General features: G+C 38.2%; 1 protein-coding gene across 2 annotated transcripts; it reads left to right on the forward strand.

The window, feature by feature from the left end:
- The first annotated feature begins 5819 nt into the window (after positions 1 to 5819).
- On the forward strand, positions 5820 to 12420 carry LOC104101867 (rab escort protein 1). 2 transcript variants are annotated; one of them, XM_009609401.4, is made up of 9 exons: positions 5820 to 6586; positions 7124 to 7246; positions 7961 to 8060; positions 9003 to 9041; positions 9156 to 9402; positions 9487 to 9562; positions 10051 to 10249; positions 11745 to 11831; positions 12047 to 12420. In XM_009609401.4, the coding sequence occupies exons 1-9, from the start codon at positions 5892 to 5894 to the stop codon at positions 12131 to 12133; spliced, it is 1653 nt and encodes a 550-aa protein (XP_009607696.1). In that variant the 5' UTR covers positions 5820 to 5891; the 3' UTR covers positions 12134 to 12420. The 2 variants fall into 2 exon arrangements, with proteins under 2 accessions (XP_009607696.1, XP_070038765.1); XM_070182664.1 differs by having other exon boundaries at positions 5859 to 6614.
- The last annotated feature ends 8182 nt before the right edge of the window (positions 12421 to 20602 follow it).

Here is a 20602-nt window from a genome sequence, read left to right on the forward strand (position 1 = left end):
CCCCTACCTCTAGCTGGCTGAGCAGGCGGTGAAGCAACCGGTGCCGGTATAATGGCACGAGAATCTTGCCGCGATCTGTTACTCGCCAATCTAGGGAAATACCTCATGATGTGACCAATGTTTCCACACTCATAACACCCATCCTGATGTCGTGGCTGCTGAAGCTGAAGCTGATCCAAATGGGCCGGATAACTGCTATAGTAACTCTGGAGTGGTGATGCACTGATAGGAGCTGAATGTGCACTGAATACTGGCTGCCCAGAGTAAGGCATAATAGGACCATGACTCCCTGAAGCACCGGGAGATACATGAAGTGCTAAATGAAACGGTCTAGGAGGATGACCCCTACCAAAATTACCCCTGCCTCCAGACGAGGCACCACTGAAACCACCGAACTGACGAAGCCTCTTATCGGACCTCTGCCCTCTCTCCTGTGCAAGAACTATCTCGATCCTCCTTGCGACATTAGCATCCGCCTGAATAGAAATCTCACTTCCGGTCTCCTTGGCCATCTGAAGTCTGATAGGGTGAGTGAGTCCCTCAATAAACCTCCTCACTCTCTCTCCCTCCGTAGGTAGTAAAAGGAGAGCATGACGGGCCAAATCCACAAAACGGGACTCATACTGAGTAACAGTCATACTGCTCTACTGTAGACGCTCAAATTGCTTGCGGAATTCCTCTCTTAGTCTGATAGGGGGGAACTTTTCCAGAAATAGCTGAGAGAACTGCTCCCATGTACGTGCAGGCGATCCGACTAGTCGGGTCAATATATAATCTCTCCACCACCTCTTGGCGGAACCCGTCATCTGAAATATAGCAAAATCAACCCCATTGGTCTCAACTATACCCATGTTCCGCATCACCTCAAGGCAGCGTTCAAGATAATCCTATGGGTCCTCAGAAGGTGTACCACTGAAGTGAACTGGAAAGAGCTTGGAAAACTTATCCAGTCTCAATAAGGCCTCAAAAGACATGGCGGGCCTATCACCGATCTGTGCCGCAATAACTGGCTGAACTACCCCAACTGGCGGGGCTGCTGGAGCCTGATTCTGGGGAGCCATCTGCTCCGGAGCGGGAGTAGTGGGAGTTTGTGCTCCTCCCTCAGCCTGTGAGATGGCTGATGCCACTGAAAATATTATTCCTAAACTTCATAGCCTCTGATAGATAAGTACAAACGTCTCCGTACCGATCCTTCAGACTCTACTAAGCTTACTCGTGACTCGTGAGACCTATGTAATCTAGTGCTCTGATACCAACTGTCACGACCCGAAATTCTCACCTTCGGACCGTGATGGCGCCTAACATTTCACTTGCTAGGCAAGCCAATGTTAGAATAATATTAACCAATTTTTAAACAATCTTTAAATTATTAATAATCAAGGAACAAAAGCGGAAGCAAAGTTTGAAATATAGTGAAATAATCCATAAAAAAATAACGGTGTCTAAATACCATCCCAGAATTGGTGTCACAAGTGCACGAGCTTCTAGAATAAATACAAATAAAGGTCTGAATAAAATAAAGTTGTTTGGAAATGAACACACAGCTAAAGTAAAATAGACGGGGACTTCAGAACTGTGGATGCCATGCAGTTATACCTCAAGTCTCCTGTGGTAGCTGAAATCCGAGCAAGTCTATGGTACGCCGCTGGGACCAACTCCAAAATCTGCACAAGAAGTGCAGAGTGTAGTATCACTACAACCGACCCCATGTACTGGTAAGTGCTGAGCCTAACCTCGACGAAGTAGTGACGAGGCTAAGGTGGTTCACTTACATTAACCTGTACGCAATATTGATAACAACAACAAATAATAGAAATAAATCAGGTAACTCATTTATAATAATTGAAGCCAACTCAGCAGTCATAATCCATTATTAATTCAACCAATTCTGTTGCAGCGTGCAACCCGCTCTCACAATATATTCACATTCAATTCTGTTGCAGCGTGCAACCCGCTCTCCCAATATATTCCTTTTAATCAAGTTTGTCATATATTTATTTCAATCAAGTATATATATAGACTTTTTAATAAGTCTGTTGCGGCGTGCAACCCGATCCTCCAATATTGACTTTTTAATAAGTCTGTTGCGGCGTGCAACCCCATCCTCCAATATTAACTTTTTAATAAGTCTGTTGCGGCATGCAACCCGATCCTCCAATATTGACTTTTTAATAAGTCTGTTGGGTGTGCAACCCGATCCTCCAATATATATCCATTTCAATCAATTCTGTTACGGCGTGCAACCCGCTCCTCCAACATATTCATTTACCAATTCTTATAGAAGAAACTTTCACGATAAATGCAACAATTAATATAAACCTATAAGACAACAAAAATACAATAATTATAATTTAATTATGAAACAAACAATGACAAATAGCAAATTATTATGGAAATCACGGAAAAAATAGGCAGTTTCATATTTAATATACTAAATGTCAAATAACAATTAAGACACATAATTCAAATAGCATGTAACAATTAATGCAAGAATTCAAGAATTAATGTTTGACAAAGAATAGGAGAGAAACAATTATTATAATAATTAATTCATGATTTAAAATAATTTATGACTTTTCAAGTAAGCAGGCAAACAATTAATTTGATGACGTATAGACACTCGTCACCTCACCTATACGTGGTTCACATGCAATTCACATAACAAATAATTTAAGGGTTCTATTCCCTCAAGTCAAGGTTAACCACGACACTTACCTCGCTTTATAATTTTCAATCAATTATTCAACCACAACTTTTCCTTTTAAATTTGACTCGGAAAGCTTTAAATCTATTTACAAATAATTCGATATATTCAATACTAATCATAGGAATTAATTCCATATGAATTTATTAATTTTTTGAATAAAAATCTAAAATTCATTAAAATATTTGGCAGTGGGACCCACGTTTCAAATCCCGGAAAAACTCGTGAAATACGAACACCCGTTTCGATACGAGTTCAACCATATAAAATTTGTCTAATTCCAATATCAAATGGACCTTCAAATCTTAATTTTTCATTTTTGGAAAGTTTTACTAAAATATAATTTTTCTTCCATAAATTTACGGATTCATGATATAAACGAGTATGGAATCATGAAATATAATCAAACCCCAATGTTTTTCCGAGAAAATCGCCCAAAAATCGCCTTACCCGAGCTTAAAAATGGGAAGGAGTTGAAAATGGGTCGAAACCCCATTTCTAGAACTTAAGTTCTGTTTCTGGGAACGCGAAGGTACTCTCGCGAAACACAACTTTGTGTTGTCCAACTTTTACTCTTCGCGAACGTGAAGCTTGCTTGGCTTGGCCTTCGTGAACGCGAAGGCAATTGACTTGGCCAGTCTCTTTCCCTTCGCGAACACGAGGCTTCGATCGCGAACGCGAAGATTCGCATCCCAAGCCTTCGCGAACGCGTTCTCTCTGTCGCGAACGCGAAGCAAAAAATGTGCCAGCCCTAATTTGCTCTTCGCGAACGCGAGACTCCCCTCGCGAACGCGAAGAAGGAAACCAAAAGCAGGTTTCTGCAGTTTCCTCAAGTCCAAAAATGATCCGTTAACCACCCGAAGCCAACCTGAGCCCTCGGGGCTCCAAACCAAACATGCATCCAAGTCCTAAAATATCATACGAACTTGCTCGCTCGATCAAATCGCCAAAATAACACCAAGAACTACGAATCAGACACCAAATCGAAGAAATATTTTTAGAAAACTTTAAAACTTATATTTTTACAATCGGGCGTCCGAATCACGTCAAATCAACTCCGATTCTCACCAAATTCGGCAGACAAGTCATAATTATTATAGTGGACCTATACTGGGCTCCAGAACTAAAATACGGACTTGAGGTCAATAAATCCAACATCAGTAATTTCTTAGAAATCATTAAACTTTCAAGCTTTTAATTTTTCATCAAAATTCCATATCTCGGGCTAGGGACCCCGGAATTCGATTCCGGACATACGTCCAAGTCCCAAATTACGATACAGACCTACTAAAATTGTCAAAATACTGATCCAAGTCTGTTTGCTAAAAATGTTGACTAAAGTCAACTCAATTGAGTTTTAAAACTCTATTTCACATTTTAATTTATTCTTCACATGAAAACTTTTCGGAGAATTTTACGGACTGCGCACGCAAGTAGATGAATGATAAATGGTGCTTTTCAAGGTCTTAGAACACAAAATTACTTATTAAATTTAAAGATGACATTTTGGGTCTATCACATAAAGTATAGTAATCATGTGTGTGTGTATAATTACATTTTCAATATAGAAAGTTTCTCACCAACTATTCTTTCTCATGTTCATCTTCTTCCCTTAAACTCAACTTACTCGTTTGGACCACCATTAATGGGGGATGCGCTGTGAGTGAAATCAGCTCAACTCACAATATGAGCTATCACTTAATCAACAAATTTGGCCCTTTCAAAATTAAGAAAATTATAGTACTATCTGATTCTAATATAGTAGTATTCTTTTGTGTCAAAAAAAGTGAATCAAATTATGGCCGATTGCAACTCACTGTGTCGCGACAACCAACGAATAATCAAATAAAAAAAGAGAGTGAAAATTGCTGCAAGAAAATTAAGGACTTGCCCATGACAAGCATGAATTCAAATATCAAGTCAATTCTTAAACCATGTGATTTCAAGTTGGAATTGATATGCCATATCAGATTGATTCCAATCATATGCTTCCTTCCACCTTTCATTGGATGAAATTAGGACCTGTATCTCCTTTCATTGATCGACCATGCTGAATCCTTGAGGTTAGGGTTTTTTCACAAGAGGAATTTGGGAAAAAAGAAACGGGAAGAGAGAAACGCTTAATTATTTTCAAGCTATTAAAATAAACTGACAGTGCTTGGTTAAAAGTAGACGGAGATCAAAATTGATAAGTTTTTGAATAGTTAAAGGACTAAAAACGGTAAATGTATATTTGAGAGACTATAAAAAACCTACTCTTAAAAATAAGGAACGATTTTTGTCATTTTCTCTATTTTATATAACTGGGAATTATATGTTTTATGTGACGATTATCTTATGAATATGTTGGATCTTAAATACCTAACATTCTTATCAATCTTACTATCATTTTATAGAACTTGTCTTTTACTTTGATAGGTCTTATTATATCGCTTAACACTAATAGCACTTATCAATTTCATTGTGTAACATCTTTATTTATCGTAACATTATCTTGGAATACCAAGTTAGAAATCTGAATTGTCTGTGTTTGCACATTACAATCCCATCTAGCCCTATCTAAACTTCAGTATGTTGGCTAAATTATAAATAATATATTTAATGTTACTATACTTGTTTGAAAACATTTACGCTCTAAAGCAATGCTCCATAATTTAAGATTTTTCTATTTCTTAAAAATTACTTCCGCTGCAATTCAAAAGTACCGTTTTTACCTTCTAAAAACTTGGCCAAATACCTTAATTTTAGAAAAATATTTTTGGCTAAAAAGTAGTAGGGCCAAAGAGGCTATTAAACCCGTGAGTCACGATCTTGAAACTCCTTTATATCTTCGATCATTGTCACATAACGATTCATTTGTACATATATTTACCATAATATTTATATATTTAAATCATGTTTATACTATGACACATATCGATTTTTGTTTTCTCAAATTTACATCTTATTACTATTTTCCCAAAGATCAACACTCTAAACGGCTATTTCAACTTCAAACTCGACTTTATTTTGAGGCTGCTAAACTTAAAAATTTGGGTAAATAAAATTTGGTTAATCTTTAAATAAGGGTCAGAAAAACGGCTATTTGTGCACTTTCCCCGTTATCTTAGACCTTCCTCTAAACTTAAAGCACCAGTTTTGTTATTTTCTCTGTATATTGACAGTCTACTCGTGGTTCGCCAAGCTGATGGATGAAACTGCGTCGTATCCTCCTATTGAACCATCCAATTTCGATCTTATAGTGGTCGGCACCGGTCTGCCGGAGTCCATACTAGCCGCCGCCGCCGCCGCCGCCGGAAAATCAGTCCTTCACCTCGACCCTAACCCTTCATACGGTAGCCACTATGCTTCTTTTCCCCTTCACGAATTCATTTCATATATCCAATCTCAATCCTCCTCCGAACCCTCAATTCCACAACCCGACGCCGATTCGGGTTTTACCCGAGTTCCTCTAACCACCCGCTCGCTCTACTCCTCCGTAGAAATCACCTCTTACTCCTCGGAACCCTTGGAACAATCTCGAAAGTTTAACATTGATTTGAGTGGGCCCAGGGTTTTGTTGTGTGCTGATGCTATGATTAATTTAATTTTGAAATCGGAGGTGAATCAGTACATGGAGTTCAAGAGCATTGACGGGAATTTTTTCTATGATGGTGAGGGCAATTTGGAGAATGTACCTGATTCGCGTAGCGCGATATTTAAGGACCGGAAACTAAGCTTTACAGAGAAGAATCAGTTGATGGGATTCTTCAAGCTGGTGCAAGGGCATTTTGAAGCTTTTGCTACTGATGGTGGGGAGAGTAAGAGCATTTCAGAGGAGGATTTAGACAGTCCGTTTGTGGAGTTTTTAAGCAAAATGGGGCTTTCTTCTAAGCTAAAATCGTACAGATCGAATCGCCTTTCTCTCTCTGTTAGTCACAGTTTCCTGTTTTCTGTTATTCCTTTTTTTTTTTTGCTTTCGTTGTGTTTGATTGTGTCGTATGCTTGTTTCATGAATCAAATAGTCCTAATCAAATATTAAGCATTATTGATTGTGTGATTTCTGTATGATTGTGATGTTGCAGCCTAATAAAGTAGGAAGCTTTTCCTTTAGATTGAAAGCATGCCAATTAAGCAGACCAATTACTTTCTAAAACTGCTTTGTAAACAAACTGATCTGTGAGGATAATTGACTAATAGTTTTTGCTGTTCTTTTTCTTTTCCACATATGGAGAAGAAAATGGTTAATTAATATGTAACTGACACTGCTTTTCGATCTTTATCACCTTTTTGCATTTCAATGGACGCGAGACTGTTAGTTCCCACTTTTCTGTTTATGGTTGTTTATCCAGAATTTGGGAATCAGAGTAAATTTCATTTTTTTGTAGGTTAGATTCTAGCTATATTCGTCTGACTTAGTAGTGATATTTTCTTTTTTAGGATTATTCTGTATGCAATAACAATGGCAGATTATGACCAAGAGAATGGGGATGTTTGCAAAAGTGTTCTTAATACAAAAGATGGTATTGATCGGTTGGCCCTTTATCACTCATCCGTTGGCAGGTTATACTCTCACCCTTCCTTTGTAGTCATGTAGAAATCATGAAAGTACCTCTTCCATTTTTGTACATAAAACAGTCTAGTAGTGTACTAATCCTGAATGTACCTCGCCCATTTGTACTTAGAATGTAGTGTACTAATCATGAAAGTACCTTTCCATTTACTGGCTGTTTAGCTTTAGCTTCTTCTTTGTCCACAATTGAACTTCACGGCTCACGCTCCTAACTGTGGAAATCCTGAAAATGATATTATTAGGCTAATCTAATTTTATTGTCCATTCACATCTCTGATAATGAAAATGATAAGTTCAATTAGATGCATTCTTGGGTTATACTTGCACGTGTGGATGAAAGAGGTCCAACCTTGGAATACCCACTTATATGTGTTTTCATGTCTGTCAACTGTTCGCGGAGCATCTATATGCTATGTCAAAACCTTGATCTTGTAGTGGTAAGATGGGTAACTGAGATTCAAAAGTCAACCTGGGGAGCTCTATGTATAGGGTTGACTTTTTGACATGCAAATACTCGCAAGAATAATTAATAATTTTTTGGAACTGTTAGAAAAATAGAAGGGATTCTATCATGACACTAATTAATCATAATCATTGACCCTCTGAGATGGAAAGTTATCTTTGTATGCCATTACATCTTGTGGTCATATGCTTCCTCCTCGTAAACCAAATTATTTAGTTTTCCCATTGTTTACAATCTTTAGGTTTCCTAATGCATCTGGTGCTATGATTTACCCCATTTATGGTCAAGGGGAACTTCCACAGGCCTTTTGTCGTCGTGCTGCAGTAAAAGGATGCATTTATGTAAGTCCTTTAACATGTGTTTTCCTTGGATAACTCCAGTGTATTATCACTTAGTTTTGCATTTTTGTTCCAATGAGATTTTTTACCTTTTTTATCCTTGCGTTGTTAATTGCAATGCATGGCGGAGAGTAGACAATGTCCAAATATGCATTATGTTTCTGATCATTTTTGTGTTTTGGTAGTATAATTATCTTACACCCTGCCATCCTCCTAAAAATAGAGAAAAGTTTGTTTTGTTAAAATTCCATCATAACGTTCCCGTAGGGAAGTGATAAGCATAACATAGGACCAATTAGAGCTCCTAGAGGTCGCACATTTGCAGTTAGAACTCTCCCAGCATGTAACTTAGGGAGCTTAGCTCTAGCCAGGAAGTGTATTAAACAACTTTGCATCTAGTTGTGGCCTTGCTTTCTTATTCCTCACAATGCTAGATATACATTTGTGATGAGAAATGTTAATGAGCCTGCTTGTAGTACAAGTACTGAAAGAAGCTTTTTTCAAGCATTCGGGAGCATTGACACTGTTGTTTACATCCTGAAGGATTACTGTTTAGGCAAACTCAATTAATCTTTAATTTGAACAGCTGCTGAATGAGCTTAACTTTTAATTTTTTGGTAAGTTGAATGAGCTCAGCTTTTTACGTTTCATTTGACATCGAATAGAAGATATCATCTTGATTGGTTTCTCTTCTGTTACCTTTTCTCGTGTAGTCGAAAAGTAATCTGTCTTGATTTCTTCATCATTACTTATACTATACATTGTATTCGGATATTTGCAAAATGAAGTTCTTATTGTGCTAAACATCAGATTCAAAGTTGTTTATGGTGTCCATTCTTCAGTATTTGTTATTTAATGTTAATTTCCTGGAATTCTTTGAATTGTTGTGTCATTAGTAGTCTTCCCTGAGGCTAATTTCTATCTTTACTTCGACTTTGTTTCCAGGTTCTTCGGATGCCTGTTAATTCTCTCCTCATGGACAAGGTTCGAAGTGATGCTCTTGTTGTTTCTTAATGACTTTTAACCGTCCTCATTTGGTGGAACTGAACCCTTTTGAAGTGCATGAGTTGTTGACCTGTCACCTTGATGATTTCACAGGCTACTGGGAATTACAAGGGTGTTCGCTTGGCTTCGGAACAAGAATTATTCAGCCATAAGCTGATATTAGCTCCATCTTTTGTGTTTCAATTACCACCACCTCATGCTTCACCTGATGCTCTGCAAATTGTTTATTGTGATTTTGGCTCAAACAATACAACTGAGAAGCTGGCTAGGAGCGTATGCATCACAAAGCACTCTTTGAAATTGGATGTAGCCAATTGTTTGGCATTTTTTCCACCTCGGTGTAAGATATATGCATAACACACTTTTTTGTTTTTAAGTGATTTTAATATTTCAAATTTTTTACCTTATCAATTTTTTTCTCCAGCTCTCTTCCCTGAGCAAGTCACAGCAATCCATGTCCTTCAGCTGAGTAGCAATGTTGCTGTTTGCCCCTCTGGAATGTGAGTTCACCTGCCTAATTTCTATTTAGTCACCACTATTCTAGTGCTGTAGGGTCTGCTGACACATCGGTGTTAACATATCACTATTCAGAATTCATTATCTTTTTAGGATGCGCTCTTTAGCCTGCCTTTCACTTTTAGAATGTTAGTGCCCATGTCACTACCCTTTTTTTTCCTTCCATTAAGTCTAAACTTTCACTAATAAACACCAAGTTGGTGTCAAGAAGTATGCGCAAGTCGTGTATATAACTCAACCTGAGTAATTTACAGGCATCTATCAAGTTTGTTCAGCTACCTATATATACGAGTGTTCCCCGTCAAGCTTCTGAAACCATGTTAACTACGTGTTTCAGACACTTGATTTTGAATTTCTCTAATTATAGAAGTAATTGGTAAAATTAAGTTGTATGGAGTTGGAGTTACAAATTCTCAGTTAATTCCTCAAGTATCTTACACTAACCCAGTTGGTTCGCTGCTTTCTCTTTCAGGTTTTTGACTTATCTCTCAGCCATATGTGAGGATGATGTTCAGGGGAAGAAGCTATTACATGCAGCCATCAACGCACTGTTTTGCATTCCTGTTTCTGGAAGTTCTGAAAATGATAATTCTGCGGAGAACCAAAGTGAAACTAGAGATGCAAAACCTGCTTTACTTTGGAGTGTCTTGTATACTCAAGAGCTTGCTAAGGTATCTGCAATACCCCTTTTTATTTTTGGTTTTGCTCTACACAACTGCCAGCTTCCATTTTGTTTCTATATGAATTTTCCTCGGTTCTTTTTTCATTTAAGGAAATGTGCAATTCATTTTGATAATGCTTTTTGTTTGTAAAAATACTGAAACGGCTATCAAGCCAGTTCACTTTTTGGGCCTTTGCTTTCAGTCAATTTTGTTTCCTTCAGGGTTTTTGATTATCTTGTTTATTTTGGCCTGGAATCTTCTGCACACTTAGATAGAGGTTTTCAACTTATCATATAGAATGTCTAACATTTTCATTAGTGTATACATAAAAAGAAAACATGTTCTTTAGTGTCACTGAGCATAGTACATTAGTTGGTTGCCACATAGGAATTAATTACTCTTGAAGTTTATCACCCGTGTTATGTTTAGAGTTGAAAGTCAGACTATAGCAGTTGCTTATCGCCCAATTCACTCATTATTTTGTCCCGGAGGGAAGGTGTGGTATCGAAATCCATGGATTAGATTCCATGGGATTAAGTGTGAGTATTCCTTTTCAAAATGTGTGAGAATTACCCTTCAGATCCCCACTTATAAATAGGGCTAAAATAGCTTTTGCTTCATTTCTCTTCCTCCTTACCCTTCATCTCCCTCCAACACAGCCTCTCCAGTTACATCTTGCTACCTCCGGCTACTCCTCTTCCTTGCAGATTGCTTTACCCTGCTGTCAGTTGATCCACAATCCACATCCCCAAGAGAAAAAAGGCCATGTAGCTGACATTATGATTTTCTGCCTCCTATCTCCTCCTATTGTTCCCTCCCTTGAGTGGATTGCTCTGTCTCTTTCCTTTCATTTGTCTTCCTTGTATTTCTTTCTCCTGCCCTTGCAATTTAATGTTCTCCACCCCTTAATTTTTTTTCCTTTTGATTTTTCCCTTTGTTATTCTTCTCTTCTCCTTTTCGCAAAAAAACATTTTATTTTTATGTCCTGAATTATATAAGTTTTGCTAATATGCAACAATCTTCTTCTCTCTCTATTTTCTTCCCAACAATTATTATATTCTTTTATCCAGGTTGTGATTCTTCTTTTGTACATTATAGGTCATGGTTGAAAATTATGGATAATTAGTGTTAGATTGATGGACATTGAGTGGAGATGAATTTGTGATGGAAAAATCAAATACTATAGTGTAGTTATTAAATCTAGTTTCGTATAGATTAGAGAAAACCATTGTTTTGCATGAAGACTATTCTTGGACTGGTATTTCAATTTTTGTGTAAAATGCAAGATATTGGGGTGGGCTACTGTTAAGGTACCACATGGGATTAAGCAAACTGTACCAAACGGCAAACACAGAATATCAGGTTGTGATACACCTTACGATCCCAAATAATTAATCATTTATCGATGGGCTAATAATCTCATATGCGACATGCTACCAAATGATTCCTGATACAAATCTATGCCTGGCGTGTTGTCCTGACTTTTCCAATTTTTGTCCATCAGTTTCAGGATGTACTAGATAACATCATTTCTACCCCCATGCCAGATGGGAGTCCATACTACCACGATCTTCTGGGTGCTACAGAAAAGGTAATATGCATTCTGCTTTTCTTAAATGGACCTCTTTTACGTTGGTCTCTATCCTCTTTTTCCCCTGATAGTTGCCGCCTTTTTTCTTCTTTCTTCTTGTGCTTTACTTTGCCATGGCCTGTTTGCATGCATATATGTAGGGCTTATAGTGATGTAGGAGAAGGGTAGATCCTCAGACACACTGACCCATTTGGTGTTGTGCTATTTTTGTGTAGATATTTGAAGAGCTTTACTCTGGTGAAGAATTCTTTCCCAAGACAGCCTCATCGGAGGAGGGTGCTGTCGAAGAGCTCGAGGACTAGAGACCAAATTAATGCTGCTGGATATGCTATCATTTTAAGCTGACCGAGGGGTGGCGGAATAATATAGTTTGCATCGACAATGATGACGAGAATATAGTTGACGTGGTTTATGCCCCTATATACCAATGTTAATGTGTTTATGCGAAATACTTTGTTGTTGTATAGAGGTTTGGGACGAGACTTGGTAGTGTTAAAGAGTTTGCCTACTTTTGCAATTATTTTTTGCGGTGGTTGATCTGAGACTTCCTATGACTTGAACCTAGTTTCTATATAGAAATATTTTGACATGTCAAAGTGCAAATTGAGGAATGCGTAGAGCTAATGCGGCAAAGTTAAGAGATTGGAAGCTGCACGTAAGCTTAACGAGGCAGTGAGTTCTTTCTATATAAACTTGAGGGGTTTAGTGAGGTGAAAAAGCTTCATAACTTCTCGAAAAAGCTTTTAGTGTTAATGTTGAGTTCTACTATATCTTGATGCTCCTATGCTAATTGGCGCAAACATGTTCATGATCCCTTAAGAACTTCTAAATATATCCCCTAACTACGCTAGTATTAAAAGATAGGGAAAATGGCTAAATATACCCTTGCACTATAGAAAAGGTTTAGATTTATCCATCGTTATACTTTGAGTCTATATATGTTCCTGTCGTTATACTATTGGTTCAAATATACCCTTTTTTCGTTAAGTTTTTTCAGAGTGGACATCCAATCCTACGTGGTACTGATATTTGATGAGGTGGATGCCACATGACTCTCCACCTCAGCACCCCTAACCCATTTTACCCCCTCCCTTCTATTTTTTTTTCACCCCTAAAATTTCCTTCCCTTCCGCAACTATTGCTACCATTACCGCTACCATAAAAAATGTTGTATTTCAAATTTTAGTCTTTATATATGGATTAGGGGCGCTAAGATGACATGTCATGTGGTATCCACCTCATAAAATATAAGTGCCACATATGATTGGATGTCCACCTCGGACAAACTTAACAGAAGAAGGGTATATTTGAACCAATAATATTACGACAGGGGTATATTTGGACCTAAAGTATAACGAATGATATATTTAAACCTTTTGTCATAATACATGAGTAGATTTGACCCTTTGGCGTAAAAAATAATCGCGGTTTTGAGACCTTAGCTCTCTCCAAGTTTGAAATGCAAAGAAAATTATAAATCCTTGGCGAAATCTCCTAAAGTTCAAATTTGTCTATGTAGCAAGACTTGTGAATAATTTAACAAGATAAGTAGAATAAGAACAAAATTAAGTGCCCATACGCAAAACTTGTGAACAATTGAATAATAAGGGCAAGATTTGCCAATCCGACGAGACTCATATACAGTTTAACAAGATATGTAGAATAAAAATAGTATACAAGCTATGTCAGACATAACTTATTATTAGCAAAGCAAGATTGTCGATAGAGTTTGTGAACGATTTAACAAGATATGTAAAATAAAGATAGTATTAAAGTTATGTCCCACCTGACTATTTTGCAAAACTTCCTTAATAGAGACAAAATATAAACATCGGTCTCAAATGATGCTATCGTGCAAATCTATCGGGTAAAAGCACCTCCACATTAGAAAGCCCAAAATGATTTGAAGTCTTTTAACACTAGACGTTTGTTTTCTCTTTTAAATGGGTTTGATAGTTATGCATTCCTACATCTAGCAAATTATAAACGAGCTTAGAATTTAGATTGTAACTGGCTTCCAATTCCTTATGAAACATTATGCAAAAGTTTATTCCAATTTAGCCACAACTAATTCTAATCGAATCATCTTCAATTTCTCATGAGCACAAAATACCAGAAAACTGAAGGTTCTAATTTCTTTTCTAAGTTGGCCCAATTCGCAAGTGTATAGGAGAAGACCAATTACTTTTATTCTTTTCTTCTTTCATATTATCTTTCCATTTCAATTTATGCGACGGGTTTGATTGAGTACAAAGTTTAAAAAAAAAAAGAACTTTTAGAACTTATGGTATTATGCATATCATAAGATTTCATAAAAGCATGCTATTAAAAGGTAAATTTTAAAGTTTAAATTATTTTTTTTAAAAAAATAAAAAAATATCATCCTTTTCAAAATAGACTAATAATTAAAGATAAAAAAACGGAATAGATGGATTTGTTAACGTGTACGGGGAAACATCAGGGATAAAGTTACCCCAATTTTTCGGTAAAGAAACGATAGGAAATCACGATCTGACATGGCCTCGAGTAAAGCCGAGGGATTCTACGTCTCGGAGCCCGTGGAAGACGTATAGTGCACCCGGGACTGGACACGCCCGAGCATTGAGCCCGATCAGAGTGAAGAGCCGAGACTAAGGGAAAAGACGGTTAGACAAGATGAGCGGGGGGCCGAAATATCCGCCCTCAACCGGATATTACGGCGAAAATTTTGCCCGATATCAACTGCGTATCAATGTTTACCGGAATAAGAAGATTTTTTTACCTTATTTAGATTTGTACTAGGATTGAAACTCCCCTACTATATGAAGGGGGGAACTTTTATATTTTAAGGACCACTTTTGACACACATATCAAGGAATAAAGCTAAATTTTGTTCTTTAGCTATTGTTCAAAGTGTTCTTCAGCTGCTTGCTTATTGAGTTGTAATCGAGCCCGTTCCGAGAGCTAGATCGGAACTGATTTCCAAACGTCCATTGTGAATCTAGACTTAATCATCCATTACATTTGGTTTGATCACTCTCATTTTCTTTAATTCAATTATTTATTGTTCATAGTTCATTCGTATTAAATTAAATCACATATCCTTTAAACTGCATATAAATTCAATTGTTACTCATTTTAAGAGTAAACAGTTTGGCGCCCACTACGGAGCTAAGGATAATAATGGTGATTTAATACGAATTTTCATAACACACCCTATTTTGCGCTTGCTCTTTGAAGTTTGATTTCAGGTTCACTTAAAATGTCAAACTCTCAGCCTGCTTATTTGAACGTTGATGGTGAGTCAGACCACCACGGTGAAAACAACAACGTGGTACCAAGCAATGACGTACCCCTGTTGATCCTAATGGTGTTCCAATTGCTGACCCGCTCGACGCTAACTTAGAAGTCGCTATCAATATCAACCTGCCAACTGATCCTGAAAACAACATTCACGGGGCATCCCGACCATCGACTCGAGAAGCACCCAAAGAGGAAGGTGATGGAGTTAGATTACGATTGATTTTTGAAATGCTACAGGCTTAGAAAGTGGCAATAGCACAACTATAGACTCAAAAACGCACCTAGAACAGCACCAAACCCGAGCGGGTTAGAGAAGACGCCCGAAGGGATGAACAGGTTATCGCAGTACCAGATGAGTTTGGGCCCGGAGAAACTTTCGAAGAGATGAAAATGCTCGAAGTGCTAACAAAGAGGGTGGAGTCTAGTGAGAAAAAGATAGAGGAAAATGAAAAAAGGTGGAAACTTACAATTCGAGGTTCGATTAGATCTCAGGTGCGCCTCCGATATTGAAATGGCTGGATTATAAAAAATTCATTTAGAAATCTTTCCTCCCAAGTGCGGCACTGAAGCCAATTCCGAAGAGATTCTGGATGCCCGATATTCCCGAATATAATGGAACCACAGATCCAAACGAGCCTGTAACCTTCTACACATGCGCAATAAAAGGCAACAACCTAGAAGATGACGAGATTGCATCAGTGTTGTTGAAGAAGTTTGGGGAAACCTTATCCAAATGGGCAATGATATGGTTCCATATCTTACACCGAATTCTATTGATTCATTCGTTATACTTGCAGATGCCTTCGTTAAATCCTATACCGACGTTATCAAGGTCGAGACGAGGAAATCAGACCTCTTCAAAGTCAAGCAAAGAGACAACAAGATACTTAGAGAGCTTGTGTCGAAGTTCCAGATGGAGCGAATGGACATGCCTCCGGTTGCAGATGATTAGTCTGTTCAGCAGTTCACTCAAGCGCTCAAACCCTAAAGTTCCATCGCTTGTCAATAATTTAAGCAAAACTTGGTAGAGTACCCGACTGTTACTTGGGCCTATGTTCATAACAAGTATCGGTCGAAGATCAGAGTCGAGGAGTACTAGCTTGCCCCCCCTCGGGGTCTGTTTATCCCAATAGAGTGAACGATAGATCTAAAATAATTATGGATCAGGAGCTAAGGCCAGTCCGAGATCGGTATCAACCATACAACTCGGACAGAAGGGGAAACGCACACCCAACTAGAAACGACACGAGAAGTTATCTAGGACCTAGCAACCGGGGTCTAATGAGTAAGAACGGTTTTGACAGATCACTCGGGGGTAGGGAAGCATCAAGACTATCATAATACAACTTCAACATGGATGCTGCAAATATAGTGTCAGCTATTAGTCGCATCAAAGAGACCAAATAGCCTAGACCGCTTTAGTCCGATCTCGCACAGAGGGATCATAACTTGGTATATAAATACCATGGTATTCACGGTCACATGATCGAAGATTGTCGAAATCTAAAGGAAGAAGTGGCTTGACTATTCAACAATGGGCATCTTCGGTAATTCCTAAGTGAGAGGGACAAAAAGCATGTCAAAAATAGGGACGCCAACAAACAAATTGAGTGAAAGGAACCTCAACACGTGATCACCATGATCATTGGGGGAGTGGATTTCCCACAAGGGCCAATGATAAAATGCGCCAAATATTCTATCACAAGGGAAAAACGTACTCGAGACTACATCCCGGAGGGATCCATCTCATTCAGCGAAGAGGATGTCGAGGGCATCATCCAACCTCACAATGATGCACTAGTAATATCCATACTTATCAATAAATCTCGAGTTAAGCGTGTATTAGTCGATACATATAGTTCGACCAACATCATCTGAAGAAGGGTCGTAGAACAATTGGGATTATTGGACCAAATCGTGCCGTCAGTACGAGTATTGAACGGGCTCAACATGGCATGCGAGACGACGAAGGGTGAAATAACCCTACGAGTAAACACTGACGGGACCACCCAGGAAATAAAATTTTATGTGATCGTAGGGGATATGATATACAATGCTTTACTCGGGAGGCCATGGGTCCACAACATGGGAGCATTGCCTTCGACCCTACATGAAGCATTGAAGTTTCCCACTTCGGGCGGAATCAAAATGGTCTACGGAGAATAACCGGCCGCAAAGAAGATGTTCGTTGTCGAGGAAGTGATCTCAGTGCCCGTAGTCACGACATCAAAAAGTAGGGGACTAGTCGAAGAGAAAGAAACCAAATAGCACTCAGTGGCCCCGATCCTGATCGGGTCGGGACAACAAGAGGAACACACAACAAACGAGGAGGATGATTCCGATGTTCCGAGATCCTTTATAGTACCCGATGATACCGATGACACCAAATCAACTATTGGGAAATTAGAGTAGGTCATACTGATCGAGTACATACTGGATATAAAGGTATACCTGGGCGCGAGGTTAATTCCCGAGTTCAAGAAAAAACTTATTGATTTCCTTAAAGCTAATGCCGATTGTTTTTCTTGGTCCCACTTAGATATGATAGGTAACCCACCGGAGGTGACAACTCACAAATTAAGCTTGGATCCAAAATTCACCCGATCAAACAGAAGAGGAGCCCGCAGTCCGAGCTCAAACACGCGTTCATCAAAGAAGAGGTATCTAAATTTCTGAAAATAGGTTCCATTCGGGAAGTTAAATACCCGATTTAGTTAGCTAAGGTAGTGGTTGTGCCTAAAAAAAGGAAACAAACTTAGAATGTGTTTAGATTATAAGGACCTAAACAAGATATATCTGAAAGATTCATTTCCTTTGCATAACATCGATCGAATAATCGTTGCCACGGCCGGGCACGAGACACCAACTTTTCTCGATGCCTCTTCCGGGTACAACCAAATTCAGATGGACCCGGGCGACCAAGAAAAGACTTCTTTTATAATTAAGTTTGGCATTGATTTGATAAGTTTCGACATTGATTTGATAAATTTGAAGTTTCGACATTGATTGTAGAAGTTTAAAGTTTCAAAGTTCATTAAGTTTGAATTGGAGGGTGATTCGTATTTTTAGCATTGTTTGATGTGATTTAAAGGTTTGACTAAATTCGTATGATGCTTTAATACTCGTCGGTATATTTGGATGGGGTCCCGGGGGACTCGGGATGAGTTTCAGATGCTTAACAGATCGAATTTGGATTTGGAGGAAGAGCTGAAGCAGCTAGGTATGTGGTGCGAGCTCGCGGAAGCGAGGCATGAGTCGTAGAAGCGGAAATGCATGGGCTGGCCAGGCTACTCGGGCACGAAGAATTTTGCCGTGGGTGCGAAGAAATCCATCGCAGGCATGAACATCACATGTAAGTTATTGGACGGTGTTTGGAGCTTTTTGAGGGAGGATTTCAACTAGCAACTTGAAGGTAAGTTAATTCTACACACTTTGAGTTAAATACATAGATTATGGGTAAATTATAACCTGTAAATCGTGGAAATCAAGGGTTTAGATAAAAAACTTTGGTTTTGATAAAAATGAGATTTTAACCACGAAAATAGTTATGGAATTGGTTGGAAATTGTATATTTGAGTTCTTGAGATTATGGGTAACGATTTTCTCCGAAAATTTCCGAAATTCGGGCACGTGAACCCGGGTGAATTTTAGAAATTTTACCATTTTGGGTTGGTAATTAATTTAATAGTCTAATTTCAAATTATTGAGAATGTATTAATTGTTTTGTATAATATTTAGATAGTTTCGGATTTTTCGGCATCGAATTGAGAATTTAACGTGACGTGGTGGTCGGGAAGTGGACTTTGAGACAAGATAAGTCTATTGTCTAACCTTGTAAGAGGGATTTTACCCCATAGGTGATTTAAATTAATAATTGTTGTTAACCGTGGGGGCTACGTACGCACGAGGTGATGAGAGTCCGTGCGTAGCTACTAATATTGCTATGTCCGGATAGTTTAGGACTCAAATCATGAATTACTTGTGATAATTGTATCCTTTATTTAATTAAAGTATTAGAATTATACTGTAAATTGTTAGAGAAAATAGTAAGAGATTGAAATTTCACATATTTGAATTCTTGTGAAAAATATTTGATTGTTAATGGAAATTGTGCATCCTTATGTGTTAATCTTATAATATCTTCTCATTCCGGAGGTTCATAAGAAAATGACCTCCTTTCTTGTGGAGCGGGCCTAACGCATCGGTAGTATAAATGCATCTATGGATCGTGCCGCATGTCCCTCGGTAGTGTACACGACACTCTGGATCGGGCCGAACGACCTCAGCAGATATCGTGCCTAATAATAATAATTACACGATACCTTGATATATTATTGTAACTTGTGAAGTTAATTGATAAATTAGAAATTATTGGAATTGGAAGAATTAATTATCTCTACTGGTTAAAGAAAATTATTGTTATTTCTATAAATCATGTTTATTTAAATATTTCTATTTAATATTATTGACCTATAGTGAGTGTCAAAGTCGACCTCTCGTCACAACTTCTTCGAGATTAGACTTGATACTTACTCGGTACACGTTGTTTACGTACTCATGTTACATTTGCTGCACATTTTTGTGCAGGTACATATATGTCTAGCGGCCTTGTGGGCGCAGAGGTGTGGTTAATGCGGGAACTTAGGCGAGCTGCATTCTATATTACGATCCGCAGCCAACAGAGTCTCCTTCAGAGTTATTTATATTTTTTCTATCTAATTTGTATTCCGGACAGATGTTGTATTTTATTTTACTCCCTAGTAAATACTTATGCACTTGTGAGACCGGGTTTTGGGAGTGGTTACGTGTTGTTTAGTATTTGTTTTGTTGCGAAAATATTTATCACTTACTCTGTAAGTTCTATCTTTTACTATTTAATTGAAGGAAATATCGATTTAAAAATACTAAAATGAGTAATTAAGTTAATTAATTATGGTTGGCTTGCCTGGCAGCGGTGTTAGGCGCCATCACGACCTTTAATGGATTTTGGGCCGTGACAACATGGCATTAGAGCACTAGGTTCACTTAGGTCTCACGAGTTATGAGCAAGTCTAGTAGAGTCTTGCGGATTGGTACGGATACGTCTGCACTTATCTTCGAGAGGCTAGAGGGCTGTTAGGAGCACTTCCCTTCTTGATTCCTCATCGTGCGATTCGATTCCTTTGAGGCTTATGCCTTCATTTCCTTCCTATTCAATCTTATGCGACATGAAATGCTTGTTATAAATTGGGAATCGAGGAAGTTTAATGGTACTACAGATGTAGTGCATGATATTTCTCCCTGTGTATTTGATTGGGCTATTGTCGTCGCCTTGCGGAAGGCCGCTCTGTCATTTCAGCTCAATATCAGTATTACCTAAGGTTTTAAGATTTGGCATTGATTGTTATGACGATTCGTGTGTTGCTATAACATAGTGTTCGTGTAATGGTAGGATTCTTGTCTATGCATCGAGGCAGTGAATGGTTTGAAAGTAGGTTTTACTCAGTGTA

This window comes from Nicotiana tomentosiformis, chromosome 8 (genome assembly GCF_000390325.3).
Source record: "Nicotiana tomentosiformis chromosome 8, ASM39032v3, whole genome shotgun sequence".
NCBI lineage: Eukaryota > Viridiplantae > Streptophyta > Magnoliopsida > Solanales > Solanaceae > Nicotiana > Nicotiana tomentosiformis.